The 20,637-nt window shown below is 35.7% G+C and overlaps 1 protein-coding gene and 1 long non-coding RNA gene across 3 annotated transcripts; one reads left to right on the plus strand and one right to left on the minus strand.

Moving 5' to 3' along the window:
* Nucleotides 1-5,994: 5,994 nt before the first annotated feature.
* LOC129348281 (uncharacterized) lies at nucleotides 5,995-9,282 on the minus strand. The gene is made up of 3 exons (XR_008600787.1): nucleotides 8,982-9,282; nucleotides 7,712-7,860; nucleotides 5,995-6,495 (listed from the first exon to the last, which is right to left on the minus strand). It is a non-coding gene; the product is annotated as an uncharacterized LOC129348281 (long non-coding RNA).
* Nucleotides 9,283-11,915: 2,633 nt separating this feature from the next.
* LOC111584932 (ras-related protein ralB-B-like) lies at nucleotides 11,916-19,435 on the plus strand. 2 transcript variants are annotated; one of them, XM_023294291.3, is made up of 6 exons: nucleotides 11,936-12,046; nucleotides 13,641-13,663; nucleotides 13,945-14,087; nucleotides 14,162-14,370; nucleotides 16,551-16,725; nucleotides 17,649-19,435. In XM_023294291.3, exons 3-6 carry the CDS (start codon nucleotides 13,974-13,976, stop codon nucleotides 17,754-17,756), a joined length of 606 nt encoding a protein of 201 aa, XP_023150059.1. In that variant the 5' UTR covers nucleotides 11,936-12,046; nucleotides 13,641-13,663; nucleotides 13,945-13,973; the 3' UTR covers nucleotides 17,757-19,435. The 2 variants fall into 2 exon arrangements, with proteins under 2 accessions (XP_023150060.1, XP_023150059.1); XM_023294292.3 differs by lacking the exon at nucleotides 13,641-13,663 and having other exon boundaries at nucleotides 11,916-12,046.
* Nucleotides 19,436-20,637: the final 1,202 nt, after the last annotated feature.

Below are 20,637 nucleotides of genomic sequence, written 5' to 3' on the forward strand. Positions count from 1 at the left end.
CATGTCCAAGGATTTTTGGTGGAATGTTCCTTTAAGGTGGATGTGTGAGGACCTTGTAGGTGGAATACTTCCTGAAACCAACCTTTTAGGGCAACATTCAACGATTTAAGGTGGAATATTCCTTTAAACCAACCTAAATTTCATGTTTTGATCATTATCTAGTGAGAAACCTCAATCCAGACTCCTCATAATGACGTCTGAGATTTATGCTGCTGTTATTTGTTTAGTCCAGACTAAATGACAGAAATCTACAACTGTAATTTTATTTCAGGACTCAGTTATTAAATGTCAAAACAATCCATGTGACTGTAAAAACTCAACAGCTGTACAAACTCTAAGATTAAACTCTCCACAAGGATCCAAAATAAGTTGGACTTCTACATGAGAGCTTTAATTATTCTTCATCTACTTCCTGAAAAGTTTGGTCAATAAAAAAGACAAAAACCGATATTTTCAGCTGAACTAAAGACAGACTTTGTGATTTTTCTGCTCACATTTTGTGTTGTTGTAAACTTCCTCTTTCAAATAAATATCCTCCTAACCCCCTGGAAACCAGCGTTTGTCCTGTTTTTGTGTTGCTCCTCTACGACCCTAGACAGTCGGGTCCTAATGTTTTTGGAGCAACACACCAGACTATGACGTTTTTACAATGATGGTTCTACTATGGAACCAGTTTGACATGTTCAGGTGTTCTTTGTGTGAAAACTCAGAGATTTCAGGGATCAGAAGGTGGTTTTCAACTTTCTTTGTTAACTTTCTGCTTCAACTTTAAACTAAATTTCCTTGACTAAGCCAGCCCTCTGGACTTCCAGTAAGCTGTGTTCCTATTGGCTGTCCAGGTGGCTGCTTGGTGTTATCAGGAACACCTGAGCAGCTCAGTGTCTTCCTGCTTTGTTTTGCTGCAGACAAACATTTCCTCTGCTTCTCTTAACAACTGAACCGGGTTTGGTTCCGTTGCTTCAGTTTGTTCTTTAGGTGTTGGTTTGCAGCTTCCAGCAGTAAAATTGTCTTTAATGTGTTTCTTGGTGTGTTTTGGGGCTTTGTACTAGATAGTTGTCTTGGTAAATGTGGTTCTTCAGCCACAGTTAGCACATGGTGCTAATGTGTGCAGTGATTAGTGGATTTGGTGCAGCTGAGTTGTGTCTTTATCTTGGCTGTAGTGAGTCTTCAGAGGTTTTTGGTCAGACACATTCTGTATTCTTGGTTGTGAACCAGCGTTGGTTGTCCAGAAGGTAAGAGTTCCTGTCCTGATTCTCTGTTCTCAGAGGTTCTCTGGTAGGCTGCAGGAGACTTTAGCGTTTGGGATGTGCTAGTTTGGTTTTTGTATGGTTTCATTTGGACGACTATCTTGAGGCCCCTCCATGTGGTTTAGTGAGGTTTACTGGAACAGTTCTACAAAGCAACCTGCAGCAGAAGAGACTTTGAGAGTTTTTAGGAAGTTCTGGAGACCAGACTTTAGAGCAGCAGAAACATTTGTCAGCAGTTTGAGCAGGAGAAGGTGAGCTTCAGAGTAGAAATGAGACGGAAACCTTCTTGACCCGTGTGGTGAGGTCCTGTACCAAGAGTTTGAGCAGGTTGTGAAGAGTCTGTAGTTCTTTGGTCTGAAAGCACAAGAAGAGTCGACTCATTAAAGGAGAAAACAGGAGATATTGTTGCTTCTTCTGTCGCTCTGCAGTTTCCTTAGACTGAATATCAAGTTTATATATTAAATGATTTCCCATGTGAGCCCAAGAAGACTTCAATAAACTCCCTCCATCCCCTGAACACAACACATTTTATTACCATGTTACATTTTTTTTTAAATTATATTTTTGAGTTTTAATCATAGTTTTTTTTTTTCTCTTTGCTTGTTTAGTTTTGTCATCTGTGTAAAAGGTGCTAAACAAATAAAGTTGAATTGATAAACTGAATAATTGACTAACTCATGATTGTGACAATAGAAGTATTTTCATTGTGATTTAAGGGTTTGTTTCATTTTTAAAGTTGGGCTTGAACTCTTGACAGAAAAAAAGATTAAAGAAATAAACTACATTTAAAAAAGCAATTAAATCAAAGGAAAAAAGCATTTAATACAATAAAACTTTTAAAAAGAAAATTAAATATTAAATACAATTAAATGATATTAAACAGACAAAATACTGAATTAGATAATTAAACAGAAGATACAAAACACGTAATTATGAAAATAAACAAAATTTTAAAACAAAAATATTAAACATTAAAGATGAAATATTTTAGATAATTAAACATTTAAAAAATACAATTAAACAAGAAGAATATTAAACATTTAAAAAAATACAAAACATTTAATTAGGTTATTAAACCTTTGAAAAGACAAAATATTTAATTAAAAAATTTAATGTTTAATTAGAAAATTAGATCTTAAAGACAATAAAACTTTAAATAGGCATTAAACAGAAAATACAATGAAGCATTTAAAAACAATTTTTAAAAAGGTGGTAAAACATTTAAAAAGAAAAACCTTAAAGATTTAAAGATTTAATCGAAAAATTAAACGTTGGGAAAGAAAAGAGCATTTTTTCAAACAAGCCGATAAAACATTTGATAAAACAACAATTAAACATTAAAAAGACAAAACATTTGGAAATCAAATCAGACATTAGAAAAGAATAAAAGGTGAGAAAAGAGCAAAACTAAACATTTAAGAAGAATCAAACTAAAGACAAAACATTTGTTAAGACACCAGTTAGACTTTAGAAGATCAAGTTAAACAGAAGAGACAATAAAACGATGAAAAAGAGCAAAAACAGATAAAGGACTTTAAGCATTTTCTAGTCTGAAATTAAAACATCAAGTTGTTTCTTCAAACATTTCCTCTTTCTATGTTCTTGGTTTGATTGTGGACAGATTTACTAAGTGCTCATTTCAGAAAACTGCTTTCCAGATAAAGTCTACTAGTAGTTGAAGGCATTGATCAAACTAATGTTACCTTCTGATCTCCACAAACTTTACTGTTCAGTGAAGAGAATCAAAGTTTGTTGAGGATTTCTAAAAAACCCACAGGTGAAGGTCTGAGAAGAACTCAGATGGATGATCTAAATGTGAAATCAAGACTCATGGTCACAAGTTTTAAGGCTTCTGTTAACCAGAAAGTTCAAACTAACAGAGAAGTACTGAGAAACCTTTAAAACTTCAGTCCTCAGACTGTCTGAAGGTTCAAAGTAACAGAGAAGTACTGAGAAACTTTTAAAACTTCAGTCCTCAGACTGTCTGAAGGTTCAAACTAACAGAGAAGTACTGAGAAACTTTTAAGATTTCAGTCCTCAGACTGTCTGAAGGTTCAAACTAACAGAGAAGTACTGAGAAACTTTTAAGATTTCAGTCCTCAGACTGTCTGAAGGTTCAAACTAACAGAGAAGTACTCAAGAACCTTTAGGTTTTCAGTCCTCAGACTGTCGAAAGGTTCAATCTAACAGAGAACTACTGTGGGACTTAGAAAATTTCAGCCCTCAGACTGTGAAAGCTCAGGTCCTGAGGACTCAGGAGGTGTGGAGGCTTTGGAAAGTCTTGGAACTGAGGGTTCCACCCTCCAGCACAAAGGCTGAAGTCCAACCTCCTGAGAAAAACGGTCGAGTCGAGACTCGAGTTAAAAAAAAACTCGAAAACGACAAAAAATAGATGATAAATGCGCAAAAAAAAGAAGAATTAGTATCTGAGTGAATAGCTCAGGGGGATAAGAGGAGTGACTACAGAGTGGAAGGTCGCAGGTTCAAGACCCGCCACTGGCAGTTTTCTTTCTTTGTCTTTGTCAGGATATTGAGAAAATTTAAGAAGTGTCTGGTCTTGAACCAGCGACCTGCAGCTCCATAGGCGAATCCTTAACTCACTGAGCTACAGATCAGATACAAAGAAATGAATTCGTCGTCCCTTTGGCATCGTAGTTCCTGAAGTGACCACATGGGCGGAGCTGAGGCGGAGTCTGGGTGGAGTCAGGGCGGAGAGTAGGCGGGGAGGTGGGTGGCGGCCTCCCCCCTCTACTCCCCCGCCTACCCCCCCACCACCCACCACACCTTCCCCCGCCCGACGAGTTCTTCGAGTCTCCACGAGTTCTTCGAGTCGCCACGAGTTCTTCGAGTCTCCACAGGTTTTCCCCAGTTTCTGGAGTTTCCACCAGGTCTGAGGCAGAACAACTTGTCAGGAAGAGGTGTTGAAGTCGGCCAGGATGGACTGACTTTTTACAGCCACTACAAGGAAGACCACTAGAAAAGCAGGTCTTTAACCACCATCCAGAAAATCCATGGAGTTGGTCAACTTTTATCAACCTCCATCCACATGTTCAACTTCATATCTTTGACATTTTTAGCACCACAAACGTTTAGTATCACACTTTATTATCATTTATTAGGACTTTAATGGAATCCACCAGCAGATTTAGTTTTTGTTGACAAACTTTATTCTTGTCGTCATGGGACTGCAGTATTTAAAACTGTTCCTTCTATTTGACCTCATGTTTATTAGTTTTAGTGGAGAAACTTATTTTAATTGTCCATTAGTCTCTTAAAAACCAAATAATAAATTGGATTAGTCAAGAGGTTTAAATTTCTTACTTTATCATATTTTAAATGACAAAAAAATAGAAAAATAAAGCATCTTGAGACAATTTGACCTGTAACTGGCGTTATATAAATAAAATTGAATTAAAATTGTATGTATCTTGTAATGTTGGAGTAATTCAGCCATATATGTTGGAAAACACATTTTCTTTGACCATTAATCTGTTGATTGTTTTCTCCACTAATTCATTTCTTGTTTTGGTTTATAAAATGTCAAACCCAAATATATTCAGTTTACTGTCATAAAAACCAAAAAGATTTATATTCATGATGCAGGAATCAGGCAGTTTTTCACTTTTTATCTTAGTTTAGTCAGAAAGATAGTTGATAATGTGTGAATTGTTGCAGCTTGTGAGCCGTAGAAGGTTTTAATCTTTGGGGCCGAGTGTCAGAAAACATTTAGAAACCAACATCAACAAAACACTCAACAAAGATTTGAACATCATTAAAGGGAAATCCAACTTTTGCATGACAATGTTTAATTAAAGGACATTTATTTCCAATGTAAATGTGTGATATTCATCCTCTGGAGCTTTCTCTTCACATCGTCTTCCACCTGGACTGCTTTGGTCGGGAGCATGTGCAACAAACATTTGAAAAACTGCACTTTAACATCAATGAATGACACTGAAGTTTAATCTCTACATAAATGAGACTGAGTCTGGATGTGCTGCTCTGTCATTAACTCCTAAGTTTAGGGAAAGTTCAAACAAAAGAGGACAGTTCAGATCAGACTTGAGAATGAGCTGATTTTGAACAAACATCTCAGACTTTCTGAGCTTCAGCACCTACAGCAAGATAATTTAACAAGAAGCAACTCAAGAGATCCAGAAGTTGGAGAGAGTTAGCTTTAGCTGAGCCAAAGAACATGTGGGACGCTAACCTAGCAAACATTTCAGACTTTTCTCTGTGAATTCTGGGAAATAATTTCCTATTTAATGACAGAGCTGCACATCTTAACTCAGTCTCATTAAAACAGACTCTAATTCAGTGTCATCCATCCATATTAAAGTGCAGTTACCCAAAATGTTTGTTGCATGAGCTCCAACAAAACCTGTCCAGGTAGAAGGCCTCTTTGACAAACAGGAAGTGGAAGATTCCAAGAAGATTTATAGAAGGGGGAACCGGACTGTACTAAGTGTGGTCGAGTATAGAGGGGTGTTTTGTGGGTTTTTAAGGCTGATAATGATTATTAGTGAGACATTTGGAGTAGATATTCATTTGCAGTAAATGAAAGTATTTAAAATCTTGGAGTTAAACTTAGAAGAACACAAACTCTAACACAAAACTTTGTTGATATGTTTTTGTTTTGTTTACAGATGTTAAGTTAAAGGAGTTTTATTCGTGACGTATAACCAATCAAATCACTCCAGAAGACAGAGCGACCACAGGTAGATAAAGGTTCAGAGCCAAAGTAGCACCATTTTTAAATGTATTTATTACCGTAAATCAGTAAAAAATAAAATTCTGATAATCAGTAAATCAGTCAGCCCACAATTACTACAATTCTACAATGTATGTCTCTTTCCTTTGACTTGTTATTTGTACAATATACGATGTATATGATGGTGTTTTTTCATACCAAAGGCTATACTATGATGTTTTCTAAGAGACATACCATGCTACTCTGGTTGTTCTGGCTCTGGGCCGCTGCACTCCTCCTCTGTTGTTTTCTGGATTGTACTCAGCTTCATGCCTTTGTCCACCCGGCCTCCGTTGACTCGTCCCGCCTGCCGTCTCTGGAGCTGAAGCTGGATTGGAACAAACCAAAGTACAGTCCAATCACGATGCCAGCTGCCTCTCAAAAGGCTCCTTCATCTGGCAGGTGGCAGCACTTCTTCTGAGGGGAAGCTGAGCTGGTCCAGCAGAACTTTGGAGATGTGTTCCAGTGGTTGGTGGATGTGGGGAGATAGAGAGGGACCTTTGAATTGTTCACAAAGGAAAACAGGGAATCAATTGGTAGTTTTAGTTTAGGTGCTACTGCGGTGTGTTTTTGGGTTTTAAGAGGTGAACAGGAAGAGTTTTTTTTCGTATTGATTTTCTTTTACTTTGTTCCTGGTTGGAATGCCCATCAATGTCAACATGAAGTTCACTTTTAGTTCTGTTTATTTATTTTTATTTTACTAACACCCATTTGCTTTTAACCCCCTCACATGTTGTGTTGTTGTAAACTTACTCTTTCAAATAATTACTCGTCTAACCCTCTGGAAACCAGCGTTTGGACTGTTTTTGTGTTGCTCCTCACCTACTTCAGACAGCCAGGACATAATGTTTTGTGGACGAAAGGCTTTTCTATGACGTTTTTAGAGCGACATACTAAACTATGATGTTTTTTTTTTCCATATATTGGACGACATACTAAACTATGAAATTTTTTTCACATTTAGGACGTGTGTTGGATATGTTGTAAAAACATGCCATATGATGAAATCATGTAAAGGAGGCCGTGAAAAACACCCCAGAAAGGTTTTCTTTGAGAAAAAAACCATCATGAATTTTTGCGCAAAAAAACGCCATAGTATACTATGTTGAAAAAAAAATGCTAATTTTCAACATGTAAAAACGTGACATATGATGAAATAATGTAAAGGAGGCCGTGAAAAACACTCCAGAAAGGTTTTCTTTGAAAAAAATCATCATGAATTTTGGCGGAAAAAAAACGCCATAGTATACTATGTCGAAAAAAAATGCCATTTTTCAACATGTTGTGAAAACATGCCATATGATGAAATAATGTAAAGGAGGCTGTTAAAAACACCCCAGAAAGGTTTTCTTTGAAAAAAAAATCAGGAATTTTGGCGCAAAAAAAACGCCTTACTATACTATGTCAAAAATGTAATTTTTCAACATGCTGTGAAAACATGCCATATGATGAAATAATGTAAAGCAGGCCGTGAAAAACACTATGGTAAGGTTTTCTTTTTAAAAAAATCATGAATTTTGGCGCAAAAAAAAAAAAGCCATAGTATACTATGTCGAAAAAAAATGCTATTTTTCAACATGTTGTAAAAACGTGACATATGATGAAATAATGTAAATGAAGCTGTGAAAAACACTATGGTAAGGTTTTCTTTCTTTCTGTTTTGTTTTTTGACAGGATTACCACAGACCTGACCCTGAACACCGTTGATACCCACCTGAGGGAGACGCTGCCTAAGATCTCAAGGCTGCTTGGTCGTGGTCTTTCTGGTCCTGCTCCAGAACGCCTTCATCAACTACGTCTTCTTTTGAAGAGGCCCTCAGATGCTGCGATCTCTGACCTTCAGGAGGAACTGCTACTTTCACTCTGTAACGAGACGGTGGTTATTTTAAAGACCCAGCTCCTGGCGGCTTTGAGTGAAAGTTTAACATCCATCAAAACAGAACTACAGACAGTTAAATCTGAGCTGTCGGTCAGTATTTCAGACATCAAGTCCGACCCTAAAGCACGCTGTGGATGAAACGGAAACTTCATTCTCCACATCACCGACGACATCGTCACACTCCAAAGCAGAGCACCTGTCTGCTGAACTTTTAAAAGTGGACAATAAATGTGAAGAATGTGAGAAGCAGCAGCCTGTGAGCAGCGGAACAGATGTGATCAGAAAGAAGTCATTTTCTTTTTTCTTTTCTTTCTGGTTGACTTGATGCTGTCAGATGCAGATGTTGGAGCTGATTCTGGTCTTTCAGGATAAAAAGCTGCTTTTCCTTCACAGACTTTTCAGGAAATTATTCTCTCAGGTTTTCTCTGCTATTTATATTTTTTTATCTGTGATTATTTCATTTTTGTAAAATAAAGTTTGAGGCATAAAGACTCATTTAGTTATTTTATTCCTGAAATCTTTGATGTAGCAAAACTAAACTTCCATTTTCCTTCTTGTTCTTCTGATACTAGAACTAAACGTGTCTTCAACACGGATTATCTGGTTTTAATGAATCAGCAGCAACATCACAACAACAAATGAGACAATTTTCAACAAATTCATGAAACTGATGTCATTTAAAACTATCAGAGTCTTTTTTAGTGTCAAATTAAAGCTGATTACTGACAACTAGAACATTAACGTTACTGTTTTAATCACATTTAAGTTTCCTGAATGTTACATTAATGTCAACCAGCCACAGTTTTATGAACTTAATGAACCGCATTACAGGAACACAACACACTTCAGCTGTTTACATGAAACTCAACACATTAGCTTGATGCTACGTTAGCTTTAATCAGGCTACTTCTGAGCAGCTAGCTCGGTTAGCATCGCTAACATTAAAGCTAATATTTACCGGATGCTAACTATCTTCTCTGGTCAACATACACAGAAATAAACTCCACCAACATCTGGAGTGCATGGCACACATTATATCTGACACTAAAGCTGCATATAAAGTGCATTAAAAGCGGCACCGATACGAAAATAAACATTAACTTACTGAACTATCAGAGTCCTTTCAGTGTCTGCTGGTAGAATCAGCCGAAGGTAGAAAACTGGTTAAAACAAGCCAACGGGCAGGAAAACTGTCTGTGGAAAATGTTCTGCTGCTGCACCGATAAATAAACCAACAGTTATTATATCAGAATTAATCCAAACGAGGAGAGCAGAGTCTCTGCTGCCTCCTCCATAGGACCTGTCAATCATTCCAGACCGGACTGTCAGTCAAGTAGTCCCGCCCCCTGGCTTCGCAAAACTTTAACGCTCTATAAAAAAAATCAGTATTGATTTATTTTAAGATCAGCCACCTGATCTCTCATTTTGACCATGAAAACTCACGAAAAAAATTATATCCAGTCTATGTACCGTACTCTGTTTGGCTCCACACTTGCTGATGACCACTTCCGGTCTAAGAAAATGAAAAAAATGACCTTTTTTCGTTTCTCTCTTACTGATTTTACTTTCTTGTTATTCTAAATATAAAACGAAAATCAAAGCATTTAAAAAAATCGTATATCCCTTTTTGATCATGGAAAGGAAAAATGCCTTGTATTTCAATTTTAATTTTTGTAATTTAAAACAAAAATCAAATAACCACTAATTTTTTGTTTTTCAATACCCGTTTCAGAACGGAAAATCCAATTACCAGATAAATACATGGACCCACCTAATTAGATAATAATAAGATTACAGATTTCATGAAGAAACATTTTTTCATTTTTGTTCTTTTTTTTAAATTAAAGTTTTCTTCATTTTATTAAAAAATTATTGAACATTTACAAGTTTTTCGTTTCTGGTTTAAAAACCCTCAAATAAAAACGATCAGATTATTAATCAGCAGATTTTTAGAGTTTGGACAGAAAATGAAGAAAATATGAAGACCGTCATGACGTCACGTCCGACCTTAGCCTGAGAGGAATGAAAAGTCAAGATGTTTCACTCCGACCTGTTTCTCTGAGATAATTAGAGCAGGAAAAAAATAACCGGTTCATTCAGTTCATGATTAATTTGTCAGACTTACTACTGGTTTCCTGTAAAATTATAATATTTCATTATTTTAGGTTAAGTTGTTTTATTATGGGAAACATTTGTTCTGTGCATCTGTGCTTTATTATTATTATTATTATTATTATTATTATTATCTTGGACTTTATTTCATTGTCTTGTGCTTCATCATGACTATTTTTATAACATCAAATTTTAAACATTTTTTTCATTGTACTTTTATTTTGCATATTAGATTTTTGTTTTTTATATTGTTTTTAGTTCAAGAAATTTCATTATTGCAATAACTTTGCGGTTAGAATAAAATTTAATTTATTTCTAATATTATTGTGATTTAAACAATATCCTGGCATTAGGCTGGTTTCTTAAATTTATTTTTCTGCCTCATATTTTATCATTATTTTTGTTTTTAAGTTTAGAAAAAAGTGTCATATGAATTAATATTATTTATGTTTGATTCTTTGTCATTATTATTATTTTAATTATTTAATTTTTTAATTACAATTAGATTTTAACAATTTTTAAATTACATTTTTATTGCATTATTATTATTATTATTATTATTATTATTATTATTATTATTATTATTATTATTATTATTATTATTATTATTATTATTATTATTATTATTATTATTATTATTATTATTATTATTATTATTATTATTATCTTCCATTATTTTTATTTCTTCCATTCAAATTGATGCAATTTTTATTATCTGTTTTTGAAAATGATAATATGTTTTATTATTATTAGATTATTCTGTCATTATTTCATTTGTGTGTGAACCACACTTTGCAGATAATTATTATTATTATTATTATTTATTATTCTTAAACCTTCTCTCTTTAGTCTTGTGTTCATCTAGTTTTTTAGAATATAATAGTTCATAGGGATTAATTTTTTAATGTACATTTTTTCCTTTATTATTTTATTGTTATATTATTTATTATTATTCATTACTTTATTTTACAATTGTACATGATTTATATTATCTTATTTTGTTTTTTGTGGTTTGTGTATTTTTCTTGCATTTATGTAGTTTATTTGTGTATTTCTTTCTTTCATTTAAATCTATATTATTATTTAATCTCCTATTTTAAAATTCTGTGTATATTTTATATTATTCGATATTAATGTTTTATTTTAATTGATATGAACGCAAACATGTAAATACAACTATTGCCATTTATTCTCTTTTTAAATTTATACTAATTATATTTTATCTCTTTAGTTTTGTGTTTATCAAATTTTTAGTATAAAAAATACCTCGTGTGGTTTGATGTTATTTATTGGTATAATTTTTATAATTTTTATTCACTTTGTGTGTTTTATTGTCTTACAATAATTTTTTACTTCTATTTTAGAATAGTTTGTAGTTTTTAATATATTATTAATTCATTGTTTTTTTAGTTCATACATTTTTTATTGATTCTTTTAGATTATTAATTTATTATTGTAGTTTTCATGTTTTTTCTTATTTTTTTTGTTGTGCTAATTTTTTACTTATTTTATTTTAGAATAATTTATTCTATAATATTTAGCATTTTTAGTTCATTTCTCATATTTAGTTTACTAAATTAATTTATGTATTTTTTAGTTTATTTATGTATTTCATTTTGTAGTTTTTTATGTGTTTTTGTTTATTATTATTATTATTTTACTATCTTATCATTTATTGCATTTTTAAAAAAAACTTATTTGTATTTTTTAAAATAATTGTTGCTTTTTTCATTTAGATTTGAAATATTTTTATTTTAGTCTGTTTTTATGTGTTTTTAAAAATATTTTATTGTGTTATTATTTTTTTACAATATTTAAACAAGTATATCTGTATATTATAACATGAGTGTTTATCGTTCTTTTATTAATCTTTTTCTGTAATTTGAATTCTATTTTTATTTTATTTCCTGTTTTCAGTAAAAGCAGCGAAGTGAGCCCTCTCAACATCACAGTCGATCTTCGGCTGCTTCAAGGTGCGGCTCTGCGTCTGCGCGTCAACTCTGAAAAGTTCACTCTTGAGCGGTTTGGCGGCTGAACGACGCGGAGACACCTGAGCAGGTGAGTCGGAGCTTCTCACTGGGTCTCCGGGACGCCATCTCGGCTCGTTTCGGCTCCGCTCGGACGCGTTTTTTCCGCCGTTTTGCTCGGTTTCCTCTCAACGAACTGAAGAGTTTTTCTGCCCGCGGTGCTCGCTTGCTGTCACGGAGCGGTGAGTGGCGGCGCCGGCAGCCAATAGGAGCGCTCTGCGGCGGGGCTCGTCCAATCACAGTCGCTGGTTTTGCTAGGGGCGGGGCTTCGGGTTTGTTTGTGTCAGCTGTGAGGAAGTTTCCTCAAAGTTCCTCTTTTCGGTCAAACTTCAGAGTTTTTCGGGTTTTTTAGTTTTTCAGAAGCTCCGGAGGCTCCTGACGGTCAGAGAGCCGCAGAAGAGCCGCAGAGGAGCCTCTCTGATCGGACTAAAAGCTCAGTATGGTGTCCTTTAGCTGAACCCGCATAATGAGCAGAAGAAAGGTCAAGAAGAAGTGCAGTGTTTATGGAAAAATAAAGCAGAAAAAACACATTTAAACCAGTTTTTTTTTTATCAGAAAATAAAGCAGATAAATAACATTTAAACCCGTTTTATCAGATAATAAACCAGATAAATCACCTTTAAACCTGTTTTATCAGATAATAAACTAGATAAATCACATTTAAACCCGTTAATGGGGAAAATAAACCAGATAAATACCATTTAAACGTGTTTTATTAGAAAATAAAGCAGATACATGACATTTAAAACTGTTTTTTTTATCAGAAAATAAACCAGATAAATAACATTTGAACCTGTTTTATTTGAAAATAAAGCAGATACATGAAATTTAAACCTGTTTTTTCAGAAAATAAATCACATAAATAACATTTATACCTGTTTTATTAGAAAATAATTCACATTTAAATATGCTTTTATCAGAATATAAAGCAGATAAATAACATTTAAACCTGTTTTACTAGGAAATAAACCAGATAAATAACATTTAAACCTGTTTTTATCAGAAAATAAACCAGAAAAATCACATTTAAACCTGTTAATTGTGAAAATAAACCAGCTAAATAAGATTTAAATGTGTTTTTATTACAAAATGAACCACATAAATCACATTTAATGCATTAAGATAAAATGATAAAAGAGTCTAACAGATTTAAATGTGGCACTGAAGAGTCTTCAGGATTATTTATGGAGGAATTAACCAGAAAAATTCTCACTTTAGCGACTAAAACTAAATATTCACGTTCCACAGCATTATTAATTGTAGAAACTGTTCATACCATGTTATTCCCTATTAGTTTGGTATGATATGAACCGATCCTAATATATATATATATAAAAACTTATTTTTTATGTATTGTTTTTAACAAATTTGATCTTTTAAATTATGTTTACAATTTTATTAAAAACTTACAAACTTTAGTGTTTTGTTTTATAAAAAATAAAGTTTAAGTATGAATTCAAAATTCTCTTTAAAAAATTTTTTTCCTGAAATTCTGATATTTTTCCAAATTATTTCTTGGAGTTCCAGTTATAAAAACATTTGTGTTTTTGGTTTTCTTTTATTATTAAAGTTTGTTTGATTTCCTTCAACAGATAAATCATTTAGTTCTTTTTTTCTGGTTGCAGGTCGGTTCCAAGGTTCTTTAAAGGTTTGGAAGTTTTTTTTCAATAATAGATTTATTTTTATGTTATTATAGTTTAGTCAGATTCTACATTTTTATTAAATATAAAAGTTTACAACAAAACCTAATGAATGTTTTTAATATTTGCTCTTCCTTGATGGTCTCTACTGGTTCTTCTTGGTCTGATCCTGGTCTCTTGGACTCCTGTGGTTCCTCTTCGTGACCACTCTTCCTGGTCCCTCCTGGTCCCTTCCTGTTCTGTCTGGACCCCCCTCCTGGTCCTTTCTGGTCCCTGCTGGTTCCTGCAGGTCTTCAGTTCTTGCTGTGGACCAGAGTCATGTCCTCTGGTAAGAACAAGACCCAGACGTCTCTGGTCCTCCATAAGGTGATCATGGTGGGCAGCGGTGGTGTGGGGAAGTCGGCGTTGACCCTGCAGTTCATGTACGATGAGGTGAGACCTCAGGACCTCATTTCCCATCAGCCCCTCTGTCTGTGTCCCACCTCTTAACCCGTCTCCGCCCACAGTTCGTGGAGGACTACGAGCCCACCAAGGCCGACAGCTACCGCAAGAAGGTGGTGCTGGACGGCGAGGACGTCCAGATCGACATCCTGGACACGGCGGGGCAGGAGGACTACGCCGCCATCAGGGACAACTACTTCAGGAGCGGCGAGGGCTTCCTGCTCGTCTTCTCCATCACCGAGCACGAGTCCTTCAGCGCCACGTCCGAGTTCAGGTGGGTTTCAGTAGAACGTCGAGTTCAGGTGGGTTTCAGTAGAACGTCAGAGTTCAGGTGGGTTTCAGAATGTCAGAGTTCAGGTGGGTTTCAGTAGAACGTCGAGTTCAGGTGGGTTTCAGTAGAATGTCAGAGTTCAGGTGGGTTTCAGTAGAACGTCAGAGTTCAGGTGGGTTTCAGTAGAACGTCGAGTTCAGGTGGGTTTCAGTAGAACGTCGAGTTCAGGTGGGTTTCAGTAGAACGTCAGAGTTCAGGTGGGTTTCAGAATGTCAGAGTTCAGGTGGGTTTCAGTAGAACGTCGAGTTCAGGTGGGTTTCAGTAGAACGTCGAGTTCAGGTGGGTTTCAGTAGAACGTCAGAGTTCAGGTGGGTTTCAGAATGTCAGAGTTCAGGTGGGTTTCAGTAGAACGTCGAGTTCAGGTGGGTTTCAGTAGAATGTCAGAGTTCAGGTGGGTTTCAGTAGAACGTCAGAGTTCAGGTGGGTTTCAGTAGAACGTCAGAGTTCAGGTGGGTTTCAGTAAAACGTCAGAGTTCAGGTGGGTTTCAGTAGAACGTCGAGTTCAGGTGGGTTTCAGTAGAACGTCAGAGTTCAGGTGGGTTTCAGTAGAACGTCAGAGTTCAGGTGGGTTTCAGTAGAACGTCAGAGTTCAGGTGGGTTTCAGTAGAACGTCGAGTTCAGGTGGGTTTCAGTAGAACGTCGAGTTCAGGTGGGTTTCAGTAGAACGTCAGAGTTCAGGTGGGTTTCAGTAGAACGTCAGAGTTCAGGTGGGTTTCAGTAGAACGTCAGAGTTCAGGTGGGTTTCAGTAAAACGTCAGAGTTCAGGTGGGTTTCAGTAGAACGTCGAGTTCAGGTGGGTTTCAGTAAAACGTCAGAGTTCAGGTGGGTTTCAGTAGAACGTCGAGTTCAGGTGGGTTTCAGTAGAACGTCAGAGTTCAGGTGGGTTTCAGTAGAACGTCGAGTTCAGGTGGGTTTCAGTAAAACGTCAGAGTTCAGGTGGGTTTCAGTAGAACGTCAGAGTTCAGGTGGGTTTCAGTAGAACGTCGAGTTCAGGTGGGTTTCAGTAGAACGTCAGAGTTCAGGTGGGTTTCAGAATGTCAGAGTTCAGGTGGGTTTCAGTAGAACGTCGAGTTCAGGTGGGTTTCAGTAAAACGTCAGAGTTCAGGTGGGTTTCAGTAGAATGTCAGAGTTCAGGTGGGTTTCAGTAGAACGTCAGAGTTCAGGTGGGTTTCAGTAGAACGTCAGAGTTCAGGTGGGTTTCAGTAGAACGTCGAGTTCAGGTGGGTTTCAGTAAAACGTCAGAGTTCAGGTGGGTTTCAGTAGAACGTCGAGTTCAGGTGGGTTTCAGTAGAATGTCAGAGTTCAGGTGGGTTTCAGTAGAACGTCGAGTTCAGGTGGGTTTCAGTAGAACGTCAGAGTTCAGGTGGGTTTCAGTAGAACGTCAGAGTTCAGGTGGGTTTCAGTAGAACGTCAGAGTTCAGGTGGGTTTCAGTAGAACGTCAGAGTTCAGGTGGGTTTCAGTAGAACGTCGAGTTCAGGTGGGTTTCAGTAGAACGTCAGAGTTCAGGTGGATTTCAGAATGTCAGAGTTCAGGTGGGTTTCAGTAGAACGTCAAGTTCAGGTGGGTTTCAGTAGAACGTCAGAGTTCAGGTGGGTTTCAGAATGTCAGAGTTCAGGTGGGTTTCAGTAGAACGTCGAGTTCAGGTGGGTTTCAGTAGAACGTCGAGTTCAGGTGGGTTTCAGTAGAACGTCAGAGTTCAGGTGGGTTTCAGTAGAACGTCAGAGTTCAGGTGGGTTTCAGTAGAACGTCGAGTTCAGGTGGGTTTCAGTAAAACGTCAGAGTTCAGGTGGGTTTCAGTAGAACGTCGAGTTCAGGTGGGTTTCAGTAGAACGTCAGAGTTCAGGTGGGTTTCAGTAGAACGTCAGAGTTCAGGTGGGTTTCAGTAGAATAGAACAAAGAGTCTTTTTGTTGGTTTGTAGCCTCTTTGTGGTGGTTTTGTAGGTTTCTGTGGTTGTTTTTTGCATCTATTTGTGTCATTTTGTGTTGTTTTGTGTCTTTTTTTTTGCCTGTAGCAGAAAATGTTGACGATTCGAAGGTAAAACTTTTGGAACATCCTGAAGTTGTTGTGGACGAAGCACCAGGTTGGACTTTTTGTTTGATTTTTTCCTGGTTGTGGTCTCAGGGAGCAGATCCTCCGGGTGAAGGAGGAGGAAGTCATCCCTCTGCTGGTGGTCGGAAACAAGTCGGACCTGGAGGAGCGACGGCAGGTTTCAGCCGAGGAGGCGGCGGCGAAGGCCAGCGAGTGGAACGTCCAGTACGTGGAGACGTCGGCCAAGACCAGAGCCAACGTCGACAAGGTACAAAGCATTAAGAATGAGGATAAACAGCAACAATTAGAGCAAGAGCTACAAAAAGTGATGAATGATGAAGAAAATTGAGCTTTTTTCTTAAAAGAAATTCACATTTTCCCTAAAAATTGCACCAAAGGAGCCGTAAAAGAGCCACGAAATTTGGTTAAATGTCAAAAAAACATTTAAAACAATAAGAACCCAGTAAAAGACCCAATAAAATATTCAATCCTTAAGATATTTTTAACGTTTTTTTTAAATTGCAGATACCAAATTCAGTTGGATGTTTAGTTAATGTACTAAACTGCAGCAAAGGACCTGACTAGCTAGATAACATAACTGGATATTAATGTAGTAAAGAGTCTAAAACCTGGATATTAATGTAGTAAAGAGTCTAAAACATCAAACAAAAGCTACAAAAAATGCTGAATAGGGAAGAGAATTGAGCTTTTTCCTTGAAAGAAATTCACATTTTCTATAAAAATTGCACCAAAGGAGCTGTAAAAGAGCCACGGAATTTGGTTAAAAGTCAAAAAAACATTTGAAACAGCAAGAATCCAGTCAAAGATCCACTAAAAATTCAAACCTGAAAATATTTTTTAACATTTGTCATTAAAAACAAGCAGATTTACCCAAAATAAAAGAAGTAGCACACTATGACATTATTCATGCTTCTACAGTCTGTAATGAGCCAGTTTGTCCACCAGATGGCACCAAATATCTGATCAAAAGACAAATGTGCATTTTTACTCTTCAATCTTCAAATATTTAGCTAAAGTTTAGCGTTCTGATGCTAAAATCTGCTTTAAAAGTTGAAAACTTTTGACCAGAAAAACTGCAGATACCAAATTCAGTGGGATGTTTATTGATTCTAGAAAATAAAGAATAATTTTCAGATTTCTGTTGTGAATAAATGTTCCTGTGGTCTGCAGGTGTTCTTCGACCTCATGAGGGAGGTCCGCAAGAAGAAAATGTTGGAGAGCAAAGACAAAAACGGGCCGAGCGGCAAGAAGAAGAAGAAACACTGCTGCTTACTTTAACACCTGAGGGCTGCAGCCGTCCAATCAGCAGCCGGGGAGGAGGTCACATGATCACCTGTATAAAACACACACAAAACATCCACTAAAGCATGAGGACGCTGGAACCCTCTGAACCACTAGCAGCTTTAAAAAAACCAACCGAGCCAGAAACTGTAAAAACTGAAAAATTCACTGGATGCTGAACGCATCATGCGCAACTTCAGGTTCCTTCGGGAAAATTCATTGAGATATCGCGACATTTCATTGAGATTGCTTTATTCTTCACGCGCTGATTAAAAAATTTGCCAAAAATAAACGCTTTGCTGTAAAAATATTCTGTATAAAACAAAAATTCTTTGCTCTTCCGTGCAACAGTGAAGCTGTCAGCGTCTCAGCTGTAATTAACGATTGTGTTACAAAAATTCAGAATGTTTTTGACTGAACAGCAGGCAGTGTAGATGGAATGGAAGCAAATTGACATGTAAATACTTAAAAATCACCAAATTCTAGAGCCAACATTTTAATTTCTCGTGTTTGTGGACACTTTTACACATTGATTCCATGTTTTTTTCAGGATTTGTTGCATTTAAACTCCGTCAAACTGCTCAGAAGACATTTTTGAGTTCTCTACTTCTAGGCTTTATAATTCAGTGATTAAAAACCGCCGCTGGGAGTTCAGATTGTTGACGTTCAGCCGTCTACACTGAAAAAACTGAAAAATTCACTGGACACTGAACTTTCCAACAGTCCTCGAACGTATCACGTCTAACTTCAGGTTTCTTCGGGAAAATTCATTGAAATATCACAAATTTTCATCGAAATTGCTTTTTTTTTTTACATGCACTGATTAAAAAATTTGCCAAAAATCAGCACTTAGCTGTAAAAACATTCCATAAAAAACCAAAAGTTCTTCACTCTTGGTGCAACCATGAAGCGTTTACTGACCCAGCTGTGATTAACGCTCGTCTTACAAAAATTCAGAACGTTTTCGGCTGAACTGCAGGTAGTGTAGGTGGAATGGAAGCAAATTTACATGCCAAAATTTTTTATTTCTAGCGTTCGTGGACACTTTTGCACGTCGATTCGAGTTAATAATCAAAGAAATTCAATTTTTTTTTCAGCATTTGCTTCATTTAAACTCCGTCAAACTGCTCAGAAGACATTTCTGGTTCTCTACTTCTAGACTTTATATTTCAGAGAATAAAAGCTGCTACTGGGAGTTCAGAGGGTCGATGTTGAGCCGTCTACACTGAAAAAACCCTCCTCAGACAGAATCAGAACATAAAAATCCATAAACTGTTTGTCTGAAGCTGAGTCCAGGACGAACAGATTGAGGATAGAAACCAGAAAGATGCAGCGACGCTCTGCTCCCAGAGCTCCTGCCGCCTCGTAGGAAACGTCTTCCTGCCTTAAAACTCTCCAGTATTCTCAGAAGTTGCCTCTGAAAAGCCAAAAATGTCTCGTCTCTCCTTCCTCTCAGTGTTTCCTCGCATTCCTCGTTTCTAATTAAGACACTTCCAGACACTCCGTTTGTACGAAGCTTCGTCTTCACCTCCCACCGGTGGAAACCTAATTGATAGCCGACCTTTAAAGGGAATATTTAAACACCGCGTCGCTTCGTCACTCTGTCGGACTTTTAAAGCTGTTTTTGTCGACTTTACAGACAAACTATTTGATAATAAAAGACCGACTGATCACAACTCGGTGCCTCGTTTCTGCTGATTGAAGGTTTTCATGGATGTTTGTCCGAAGATGTTGTCATTTCTGCATCAAAGGTCCAAAAAAACGGGAAATTTGTCTCCAGACAAGAATAAACTTCAGCATTTAGGGAGGAAAAGTTGATGGATGATGAATAAAAATGAGCTTTTTCATTTAAAGAAATTTACATTTTCCTTCAAAATAGAACCAAAGGAAACGACTAGCTAGCTAGCACAACTAGCTTTTAGCTAATCTGTTTTATAATAAAAAACAAAATATAAGAAGAATCTCTGATTTACCTAAAAATGAATTTCACCCAAAACTGATGAAATGACCGTTTCCATCAGGTTGTCATGGTAATAAAAGAAAAACAAGAAGAATCCATTAAAAAAATCGGATAAAAATTCGAAGCTGAATAGAAATGTAACATTTGTCAATCATAAAAACGTGAAAACAACCATTAAAATAACAGATATTTCCATTATTCTTCCCGAAATAAAAGATTTAACCTGATAAAGTGATTGTAATGAGCTAGTCTGGCCACTAGATGGCACCTGTACTTCATCACTTTATAACCAAATAAAATCATTTTAGACAAAAAATAAAAGATATTTAAATGTAAAAATTTTGTTGAAAATTTTACATTAAATTACTTTTATATGAAAAAGAAAATTCTTCAAAGATTTTTTAAAAAATCAGAAATAATAAATAATGTTTCACAATATTTCTCTGTTCAGTTGAATGTAAAATAAATCAGCATTTAAATAAACATTTTAAACATTTTATTTTGACAAAATCATGAATTAAGTTTGCAAAATATTCTAGAAAATTTTTTAAAAACAAACAAAACAAAAACACTGATCATTTTTTTTCTTTGACAAGATAATAGTAAAAAAACAAAACTCTGAATAATTACAGATTTGTTTTAAAGAAAAAACAACACAAATGAACCGCTTATATATTTAACACATGATTTAAAAATGTGTTTAAATAATTAAAACATTTTTAAAATAACAAAAAATCTAATAAAAAAACAACATATTTCAACCATTTATATCGTTAAAAGATTTTTTTAAAAAATTAAAAACTGCACTAAAATAACTGCTTGCAATATATCATAAAATATAATAAAATTAAATATTTCAAACATTTTTGTGTTTGTTTAAATTTTAAAAACTGCATTAATTAAGTACTTTAAATATTT

Source organism: Amphiprion ocellaris, chromosome 24 (genome assembly GCF_022539595.1).
Source record: "Amphiprion ocellaris isolate individual 3 ecotype Okinawa chromosome 24, ASM2253959v1, whole genome shotgun sequence".
Taxonomy (NCBI): Eukaryota; Metazoa; Chordata; class Actinopteri; family Pomacentridae; genus Amphiprion; species Amphiprion ocellaris.

Coding starts and splice junctions, on each gene's coding strand:
- LOC111584932 (XM_023294292.3), top strand. CDS start 13,974: ATGTCCTCTGGTAAGAACAAGACCCAGACGTCTCTGGTCCTCCATAAG. Junction 14,371..16,550: donor AGCGCCACGTCCGAGTTCAG/GTGGGTTTCAGT, acceptor TTGTGGTCTCAG/GGAGCAGATCCTCCGGGTGA. Junction 16,726..17,648: donor CCAGAGCCAACGTCGACAAG/GTACAAAGCATT, acceptor TGTGGTCTGCAG/GTGTTCTTCGACCTCATGAG.